The 11,321-nt window shown below is 37.7% G+C and overlaps 1 protein-coding gene across 1 annotated transcript in view; it reads left to right on the forward strand.

The window, feature by feature from the left end:
- Positions 1–6,892, forward strand: part of DBNDD2 (dysbindin domain containing 2) — a 37,952-nt gene extending 31,060 nt beyond the window's left edge. Inside the window, exon 4 of the mRNA XM_039351334.1 lies at positions 2,566–6,892. Coding sequence (XP_039207268.1) covers positions 2,566–2,768 — 203 coding nt within the window. The 3' untranslated portion in view covers positions 2,769–6,892. The remainder of the gene's footprint in view (positions 1–2,565) is intronic.
- The last annotated feature ends 4,429 nt before the right edge of the window (positions 6,893–11,321 follow it).

Raw genomic sequence — 11,321 nt, forward strand, 5'->3', positions numbered from 1 at the left:
TGTCGTGACATATCACAACTTTTTTTGCATTGCCAGAGTTGGGGTGGGTGTGGCCTCCGTATGATGCAACTGGCCTGCTGGCCGGCAGTCTGATACCCCTGTTTTAAGGCAAGATCTACAGAGCTTTTTTTTATATAACAAATAGGAGGTGAAGTATTGATGCTGCAGTCTTACAAGACCATTTTTATTAAAGTCACATCTCTTTCTCTAGCTGGCATCTCTACTACGGCATTTTGTGAACTTAGGCCAGTGGTTCTCAACCTGTGGGTCGGGACCCCATTTGGGGTCGAACGACCATTTCACGGGGGTCGCCAAACAACGCAGTCCGCCATTTTTTTCCCCTTTTTCCTTAGCTGTGCTACTCCCTTTTATTCTATTGGCTTTTGAAAGCCAATAGAATAGACTCTCTCGAATAGAGTCCAATTCTATTAGCTTTCAAAAGCCAATAGGAATTGTCCACGCTGTCTCTGCCCTGCTGAGCCCGTCAAAAGTCCCATTCTGCAAACCGATTGAGTAGTCCTCGACTTACGACCGGTTGGGGGTCGCAGCATTTAAAAGGTTGAGAACCACTGACTTAGGCTGACTGAAGCCATAATAAACATAATAAGATAATAATGTGTCATTGTGATTCAAACCATACACTCAATCTGTTAAGCAAGAGATCGTCACACCTTTCATCAAGTGGAATACATGGTCACCATGTTTTGGACGACCACAGAATGTTTAATGTTAAGCATTAAGTGAAGCGTCTCATTGTTGTTCCTCTCAGATTACATTTTGTGATTTGTATTCTAAACTGAGCAGAATATATCCAAAGATGTAAATGTTTATAACATTTTTAAATTAGGTCAGGCATGCCAAAATGCCTGAAAAGGCTGCTTATGATGGATTCTTTTGGCATGGTGAAGGATCAGTGCTTTTTTTATCATAGAATGCACCAGAACAGCGTTCTGACACCTTTTTTTGACAGATTTTCCAAGTTTTAAAAGTAACTTTTGAAAATTTGATGTTTGGACTTGAATCACCCTGTCGAGCATAGCAGGTCGGCAGCAAAATCATTAAAACGGTGCAAGCGGGCTGCTTGTGTGTCGAGTCTGATGCATGCGTACTTCGTCCGCGCTAGTTGTGATGGCACTGCTCAGCTTATGATTGGTCGTGTGGTCGCACGCTGAGTGCTTACTGCGGGTGGCGACTGTTATGTTTCATTACACAACTGATGTGTGTGAGTGTATGTACAGTGATTGACTACATGCAAAAGGTAAATAATTTCTTTATTTTAAAAAATTGTTGGTGAATTAAAAATCTTTTTTTAAGTTTTAGTGTAAAAGTGTGACCCCAAATTTAAAAAAAAAAAATACTAATTACTTCTCAACCACTGGTCCTGCTAAGAACTGAATATATATTTTTTTAAAATAAAAAATTAACAAGATGTGAGTTCCGGCACCTTTTTTCTTACAAAAAAAAGCACTGTGAAGGATTATGCAGAACTAGAAGAAAGGGATCCTCATCCACTACTCATTATCTGCAGGATGACTGCAAGAAAAGATCAGTTCTGTTTGTGGAACTGGATAGCTTATCTGCACATATGCATCTAGTGCAATGAACAGTCATAATATTCTCTACCGTGTGTAATTATCAGGGGGCATTGAATTCTTGGCAATCTGTAACGTTTTGTTTGTTTGTTTGGAGAAGGATTGATCATTGAATAAATGCTTCCCAGCACAAATGAAATTTAAACTCCTCTGACCTAAAATAGCATTTTTCTTGTCTGTACTTTATCTTTGAAAGTGATTTACATGCGACTTATTTAAGTCCGGAACAATAGTAGTACGTATTACTTTATATGACTCCAGTGATGCAATGATAAAATCCAGTGCATTTTGCATTTCTATTAATAGCCTGGTGTGCATATGTCTGTTAACTGATTTCAATAAGCACTGCATATCTTCGAAAACCTGCAGCAATACTTAGAATTTCCTACTGTATTTTCTGCAAAATGAAGTGGTAGAATATTTTAGAATGGGATAGCATTTGAACAAGAACTTAAGTTAATTTTGTATTTTCATGAATGCATGCATTTTCAAAAATGGAAAAGTATAATTTAGGTTTCAGTGCAGACTTACATAATCTTGCATTTTAAAGTAGTACAAAAAATGTTTGTTATTCAAAACATGCACTTTTCTAAATTTTACCACAAAGTTTATCAACAAATTTGTCAGTAAGTTGCAAAGGGAAAGGTCTGCACAAAGATGTAGGTGTTCATGAAAAGAATGAATAAAATACACTAGGATATTATTAGCTGGTAATGTATGCAATAGGTTAATATGACAAAAGAAATATGTATGTTGACAGAAATGTGCACCAACGTTCATGAAATTTTAATGCAGAGTTTTCTACTTTGGCCCATCAACTGCAATATACAGTAGCTGTAAAATAAAAACTAAATCGGATATAGTAGGTTCACTTATCCCCGAGGGCTGATACCAGGATATTATGGGACAGGGTAAAGCAGATGCCAATCACTAATTTCTTCCTTCTTTCCTTTTTGTCCATCTCCTTTGCCAGATTCTAACCCCTTCCAGGAAGATATTTCTCTGCAAGTGCCCAATACAGTTGAAATCAAATCACGAATTTCGTCCACATCGTCTGCCTCTACAGACCTGAATAGCCTGGACACCAGTGAAGAAGGTGCTGAGACTCCTGTGGTGCAGTCAGATGAGGAAGAATTGGAGCAAGATGGGTCTGAAGAACTAGAGAGCAAGAGCTAGCTGCTATACGGACCCTGCCAGCATGAAATTATGAACATGACTGGATCGTTCCGATTCCCACTGTGTAAAACCCACAGAAACTCCCTGTCCAATTGTTGTACTTGGGGAAGATTCAAGATAATCCTTCCTCCTGCAGGATAGTCAATGCATGGATAAGGCAACAGAAGAGGGAGAATAGGGTGAGGCACGGGTGCCACAGAATTAAAATAGAATTTAACTCTCCATCTTTTTATGCATACAGTAATGCTTCTGCTTCTCTCACACGAGGACTCAGTTTGCTACAAGGCTACAAAGATTTAAAGCGAGACCTCTGTGCAAACTGATAGGCTCCCTAATCCTAACACATATACACACAAACATGAATGCAGCATGTCTTTAATTGTAACATAATAGAAAATTACATTCCTTTCAAACAATCAGCTGGGATGACGTGTGTTATTGGGAAAGGAACAATGAGGCTACCTGGATAGGAAAGATGGAAAAGGAATGGCTGAAAGACGGTGCAACTAAAATGATTTGAAAGGTTCTTGGAATGAATCAGATTTTTATTAACTTCTTCATTCATCTGATTTTTACATCCTTATGTTGCAAATGAACAGCAGGTACCATAAAGCCCAGGAAGAGCTCAGGAGGAGGACAATGGGTCTTAAAGAAAAGCTACACAGTCAGGACAGTCCTTAGAAAAACTTTCTTTGAACCTCCATATTGAATACCTCAGTAGCAAAGTAAACTTTAATTGCTCTCTCATAAGTTTTAAAGTAGTCCAATTATTTCTATGATGAAAACATCTTCTCCATTTCCCCCAATCATTCTTATTTTGTTTGATGGGAGAGAAATGGCTTTCAGAACTTTTTCCAAGGCAGAAGAACATTTTGTAGATTTCTCATGGCTGTGGTGCTGCATCTTTATATTTACCTTAGTTGTAAAGTGCCTAAAAGGTACTTATGTGTGCTCTACCTTTCATTCCACAGTCATGTCTCCCAGTCTCTGGCATCTCAGTCTTCAGTTATATTGGTCAAAGTCAAATCAGACAAAAGATTGCCAAAGAAAACTCCTTCCATGGAGCTTTCAGATTAAGAAGAAGGAGTAGCCAAAGAGGCTGTGGAATGATGCAGATACAGATAATAGGAGACAAAAAGAATTACTGACTGCCTCTTTATAAAATTAATTACACTGATAGAATATTTGTAGTTTAAGATTGAATTGTGGTCCTTGGTGTTCTCTGAGCTTTGTGGTTTTCCAGCAGACATTTCAATACCAAACTAAGTAACATCATCAGTGTTAAAATATTTACACTAAAAATGGTCTCAAAAAAAATATCCCTGGCTTGAGGCAGATAGAATGAGGCAGAACAACAGAAGACTCTTTCTCTGGGAGAAGGAAGCTTTGTGGAAATTGGAGGACATTTTGGCATTTAAACTTTGCTTTCTTTTTGATATATTATAGAGAACCTGTCCCCTTCATTTAATAGATATATAATTTTTATTAGCACTTTTCACATTATTAAAAGATAAATATAAGAATAATACAATGAGAGATCAACAAAAAAGAAAAGATAAAAGTGTGAAAGATAGTACAGATAAAAAAAAGAAAATATATATAAAGAATCTCCTTTAGAGCAATTACAAACTTATTGTCTCTTTCCTCTTTAAAATTATCTTATACAATTCTCTTCCTGTATTTTTTTTATTTATTTTTATTCCACCTTTATATTATTTTTATAAATATTCAACACTTTTTATTCAGCAAATCCAAAAATCATTTTTTTTTCATTTTCAGCATAAAGTCCCTATTCCAGTCTTATACATACATACATACATACATACGTACGTACGTACGTACATACATATTAAAAAAACTTGTTTTATCCCTTATCAAAAAACTTAGTTTTGTCATTACCACCAATTCTGCCATTTTCCCAATCCATTTCTCCATTATAGGTATTTCAGTATTTTTCCAATTTGGGGAATTTAATTGTTTAGCTGCAGTTATCATATATCAAATCTATAAATCTTTTCTAATTGGTTATCCATAAGTGCTAGTTTTATTTGAATATTAGGCTTTAAAATTCTTTATATCATTATATGTATTTGTATACTTTTTTTTGTTTTTGCTTTTTCACAAGTCTGCTATGCATGGCAAAATGGCCCTTCATGTTTTTCACATTCCAGCATGAGTTAGAGGTACCTTTATACAGGAGCATCTGTTCCTTAAAATATTGCTGAATCACTGTTTTGTAGCTAATGAGAAGAGTTGCTGGAAATTTCATTTTGGCAAAGCTGGAGGCCAAGAGGTTCCCTACCACTGATGTGTAATAGCCACCTGTGAAGGATGCACGAGATGAGTTTCAGAAAGTTCCTAGTAAAATCTCACCACCAATATGAACCAGAGAGTTAGCTGCTGCATCACTACACCTCTTTTCCAAAACCTTCCTACTTCCTTACTATGGGAACAATAATACTGAAAAATATATTGGTTGCAGTATCGAATTCTATAGTTTTAAGAAATTGGTACAGCATCTCTTCTTTTTGTATTATGTTTTTTAATGTAATTGCTTTCATCCAATATAGGTTTTAGAGGTGGCCCACCTCAGTGGGAAGTTTCGGGAAAAAGATCCGAGAAGATATATGTACATAAAGTGCTTTGAATATTAAATGCTAAATAGTTTCACTATCATTTTTTATTTTATTTTAGTGATTAGGGTCAACTCAGAATTATGGATATGTTTAGTAGATAAGTTAGTAGTTTGGGAAAGGATAATGCTCTTCATAAAACATGCTGGAGATCATAACAATATGCTAGATTAGGCTAAAGTGAATAATTTATGGTTCACTATTCATGGGAACCATGCCACTTTCTTAGCAAGTTATGTGGATCAGGCTACACTTCACCCCTTCAGCTGAAGGGAATTCAGGCAGCAGGACAAATCAGAACTTATGACTCTACTGTCAATGGAGACAGTTTGTAGGGGTTTCCTCCACTGTGCTGTAGGACTGAAGATACAGATAGTCTTCAACCATAATTGAGCCCAGAATTATGGTCATAAATCCTTGCAATCATTAAGCAGGACACCATGTGACAAGACCAAATTTTACAACATTTTTGTGCAGGCGTTACATGAACCCAGTGGTTGTTAAGTGAATGCTGCAGTCATTAATATGCCGCCCTGAGTCCCTTGGGATTGGGCGGCATATAAATTTTAGAAATAAATAAATATTTTTTTTAGAAATAAATAAATTAAACAAATCCATTATATCCAATGGATGGTGTTTGCTAAAAACAAAGTAAATGCCAGAAACCAGCAAAAACATCAAAAATTGCAGTCATGTAACCACAGGATGTGCAAACAGCCACAAAGGTGAGCCAGTTGCTAAGGAGACAAAATGTGATTTTGACTTGGGGGGGGCAGCTATTGTAAGTTCAAAATTGGGTGGTTAGTACTTTTGGGGGGAGGTTCCATTGCAACTTTGAACAGTCACTTAAGCGAACAGTCATAAGTCAAGGACTACCTGTGATGTAAAAATAAACCTTGCCTGAAAACGTTACAAGTTCAGTGACATGTCAAACTTTTAATATCCTACATGCTGAAACATTTAAGAGTAAATTAGTAGCAGATTTAGTAGCAAAACCACTGTGAGAGATGGAACTATAGTATTCATCTGAATGAGAACATTTGCAGTTTGGGGCATATTGTTAAATTCCCATTTCCATTAGCCCCAGCCAGCATAGAGAATGGACAGCCTTAGGAGTCTCTGTGGGGGAAGAAGTTTAAGAAAACATCAAGGTGGGGGCTGCATGACCAGAGCTCCGCTCCATTTTTATATGTGCAAAAGAGGTGAGGCTTCAAATCTTGTGGTTGTGGTTGCCATCTCGACTACTTTTATTCCCCTTGTGTAAATGCCTCTGAACAATAACAATAGCCATTGTAGTCTATAAGGATTTGGCAGTCCCACAGGACAGACTGATTATGGAATGTTTCAATATTCCTGATACTTAATTCATCTGTTTTTATTTGTTGACAACCTCACTCTGTGAAATTGCTGACTTTGTGGACAGAGTCCTGCCTGTAGCTCTTAGTCAATTGGTTGGATTAATCCATTAAAACATGATGACTGATTGAAAAATGTCTCCAAGTCAAATCTCTGCCAAATCAAGTGATAATTGAGAAGTAACAGTTGGGCCATTTATAGCCAGATCAAAAGCAACCTGATTTGTACGTATTTGCTTGATTTGATGTATATGGCATCAAGTGAGGAATACTTGAGTTTTAAACACAATAACATATTGATCCATGGGCAGCACATTGGAAATGGGGATGGGGAGAGAGAAAAGTGCAGAGTACAGTCCTGTAACAAAATGTATACAACTCTGTAAACAGCATATAAAACTGTCTTATTTGTTCTCAAGCCAGTTTTATGACTTCTAATAATGTTAGTTTATGGACTGGTAACCAAGGCTGAAGAGCAAAATTTTGTAGGCAAATTTAAAGTTGTTTTAACACTGAAGTCTATGTCAGGCACTGCAGATTTACTCCTCCAAAGATAAATCACAAAACAATTTAAAGGATAGGGCCAAGGAGAGGAGGGGACCAACCTTGACTGTTTTATAGAATCAGTTGGTTTAAAGTTAATACAATATATAATTTTAAAGCAATGGATCCACATGGAAGTGGGGAAGGAGGAATCGGGCTGCTATAATGAATAGTAGAGTGATGCTGTGCTTGAGTTCTGAAGCATTTATTTCAAATAATTTTTGAAGTGTACATAGTGCTACTAGGGAAGGGACTCCTCTCACTACCGGTGGCAATTTGTAAGGGCATTAATGTAATTAATTAATGTAAGGATATTTTTCCCCAATAACAATCTGGTACGTTAAATGTTATTTGCACTGAAAGAAAACGAGTCTTCTTTTTCTGTGTGACATCCATTCACATCCTTGAAAAGTCCTATCTCCCAAAATCTCTGCTTTATTCCTAGTTCCTTCCCTCCTCTTCTATGGTTTATTAGAACTAGAAACCCGAGGCTGCAAAAATCCAGACAACTGCTAGATGGCAGCAAAGACATACAGACAGTTCCAATTCTTTGCTGCCATCTAGTGGTCATCTGGATGTTTTGGTAGCCTTGGATTTACACAGTGAACCTCACCTTATCATAATCTGTTCAATGAATCCACTTTTCTGAGTCTGCATGACATACTGAACTATTAACTGATTGCATGTGCACATTCACATAACCCATTAGTCCAAACTGATAGGTGGCTAGATTGGGTGGCTCACAGATCTTAGAAAACTGACATAGGAAATCAATGTCCTCAAAAGAATATTCAGGGTTGTCCATAAACTGCAAGTTGCTTTAAACCAGAACGGTAATACCTAGTAAAATGAGAATATAAAACTATCCTTGAAAGAACAGAATAAGCTCAAGAGGAAAACAAAGTGCAATGTATAAATAACCTTGGGCTGGCTCAGTTCCTGGGGCTCTCTATAGTTGCTTGGCATCTGTACTGAGTCAACACATCAGCCAGCCTTTTGTGACCCTGGTTGCAGCTTTTAGCACTAAAACTTCCGTCCAGGTGCAAATGACTCATAGATTCTCTCTCCCCCACTTCCCCTTGCAAGTGCAGCTCTAGTCATTGTTTTTGAGAGAAAGGTTGAATAGAGACTGAAGAGGGAGAGACTGAAAGGAGGAAGACTTTGGGAGGAACAGGTGCGTGGGGAGAAAGTCCAGAAAAAGAGATCTGGCAGCCACAAACCTCCCCCCTTGCCAATAAGGGAAAAAACCAGTGAAATAATGCAAGTGTTTTGAAAGGTCAACTGCTGAACTGCACTCAGAAAATAATTCTTAATAGCTTTGCAGGAGAAAATGTCCTTAACATTAATCATATCTGATCACGTCCTAGACAAGCTTTTCACAGAAAAGCAATGAAAATTGTGTGGGAGGGGAATTTAAACAAGTAAAATGCATTAAAGTACGCAAGATACAATTTGTGACAATTCCATTAAGTAACTGGCCAGTTTGGTTAAAGGTCAGCTAAGGCTTAACATTAAGTTAGGGGCCGAATGCATGGAGAAAGAAGCTCCTTCCTCTTGAACAGACATGTGAAGAGCCTTATAAAACTAGACTTTTTCCACTTCCCTCTGTACAATAATTAATAAATTAAAATGCCTATCTTCTTTTGCAGTTAGCAGTTCTATAGAGGAGATGGGAGGTCTAGAAGCAGGAAATATAAATAAATAAATCATATAGCTGAGTTCACACACTAAGTTAAGGCATAGTTTGATTATCCATGCTATACTATATAAGGTACAGCTGACACAAGGTGTTTACACCAGATGCTAAGCCATAAATCATGGTTTTCAAACTACATTGCATGGGCTCATACAGCACACAAGGCCACAATCAAACAATCATGTTCCACTAAACTGTCCTTATGCACATTTAATAGACACAAAATTCAGAAGAGGCCCACCAAGAGACTCACTGCAGCAGGGTGAAGGAGTTATTTTATCTGCTATGGTCATGAGAAAAAAAAAGTCTACTTCTGACATGTTTGCATAAAATGTACCACAAGGTGTCAATGACAGCATATGTCTTGTTTTCCGAAGGTAGTGACAGAAAGGAATCTGGTGGATTCCTTATTACGTGCCATGTAAATATTAAAACATTTTAAATATTTTCAGATAATTACTCAAAGTACACAGTTTAAAGGGGTGACCTGATTCTTCCTTTCTTTCTGCAATAAATCATGTTTTATCAACTTTGCTTTCTAAACGTCCCATGTACAGTTCAAATGAAGTTGAGAAAATTAGCCAGTGCTTTATGTGGGTGACTGACAACATCATTGTATTATCACTTTTTCTTGTTTTAATTACTGTATTATCACATCTAACAAGATGCAGTTCAGTGGTAAGAAAAGTAAGGCCCTGCACTTAGGCAGGAAAAACCAACACATGGGTATAGAAAAGGAGATACAGGCCAAACAGTAGTAACTGTGAGAAGAATCTAGGTGTCCTGCTGGATCACCACTTAAGTACGATCAAGCAGTGTGCTGCAGCTGCCAAAAATGCCAACACAGTTCTAGGCTACATCAACAGAGGGATAGCCTCAAGATCATGGGAGGTGATAGTACTATACTGCTTTATACTGCACTGGTGAGACCACATTTGGAATACTGCATCCAGTTCTGATCTCCGGGTCCCAAAAAAGATGCTGAGGCCCTAGAAAGAGTGCAGAGAAGAGCAACAAAGGTGATAAGCTAAAGATGGTAACTAAATGATATAATGCATGGCTAAGGGAACTGGGTATGTTTAGCCTAATGAAAAGAAGTCTTTCAATACCTGAAGGGCTGTCACAGGGAAAAGGATGTCGGCTTATTCTCCATAGCACCTGAGGGCAGGGCAAGAAGCAATGGGGGTAAGCTTATCATAGGGAGATTCAACCTGGAAATAAGGAGGAATTTCCTGACATTAATCAATGGAACTGCTTGCCTCCCTAAGTTGTGGATGATCCTTTACCAGGACAACCGTTTCTCTAGGATGGAATAAGAATTCCTGCCCTGAGCAGGGTGATGGACTAGAAGACCTCCAAGGTCCCTTTCAGCCCTATAATTCTATGATTTTTATCACTGTATTATTATTATTATGACACAGATATGCAATTGCTGGGCTAATTCATATGCAAAAATGCACATAAAGGAGATAATTTCTAAAGTTTAAAAGAATATGATACCAATCGTCCTTGACTTACAATCACAATTGAGCCCAAAATTTCTGTTATGAAGCGGGACGTTTGTTAAGTGAATTTTGTTCCATTTTATGACCTTTCTTGCCGCAGTAGTTAAGTAAATCACTGCAATTGAAAAGTTAATCATCTGGTTGTTAAGTGAATCTGGCTTGCCCATTGACTTTGATTGTCAGAAAGTTGCAAAAGATAATTGCATGACCCCGGGACATTGCAAACATTAAAAAATATGAGTCAGTTGCCAAGCGTCTGAATTTTGACTATGTGACCATGGGGATGCTGAAATGGCCATAAGTGTGAAAAATGATCATGTCACTTCAGTGTCATTGTAATTTTAAACGGTCACTAAATGAACTGTTGTAAATCGAGGACTAGTGTATCCTGAAAAAGGAGACACCGATTCATAGTTACTAGGCTAATTCACATGCAAAAATAGCACATGAAGAAGATAATTTCTAAAGTGTAAAAAGAGTACAATACATTTATCATGGTAGAGTAGTGTTTTTCAATTTTGGCAACTTATAGATGTGTGGACTTCATGTCTCATAATTTCCTAGCCAGCATGGCTGGCTTATGAATTCTGGGAACTGAAGTCCACACATCTTAAAGTTGCCAAGGTTGAGAAACATTGGGCTGTAGGAAAGGGGACAACTGTGGGCAGCTGCAGCATTAAATCTAATTGATCCACCGAGTTTCGCATTGAATGCTTATCGTTGTACAATACCCTGGCAGGTTCCTGTAGCAGCTGTGAGATTTTGACAAGCGCAGACTGGCCAATTCCAAGCAGCTGGCCTGAGGTGGGTTGCATGTGGCA

This window comes from Crotalus tigris, unplaced genomic scaffold (assembly GCF_016545835.1).
Source record: "Crotalus tigris isolate CLP2741 ecotype Arizona unplaced genomic scaffold, ASM1654583v1 scf7180000018371.15429387391:27106975, whole genome shotgun sequence".
Lineage (NCBI taxonomy): Eukaryota > Metazoa > Chordata > Lepidosauria > Squamata > Viperidae > Crotalus > Crotalus tigris.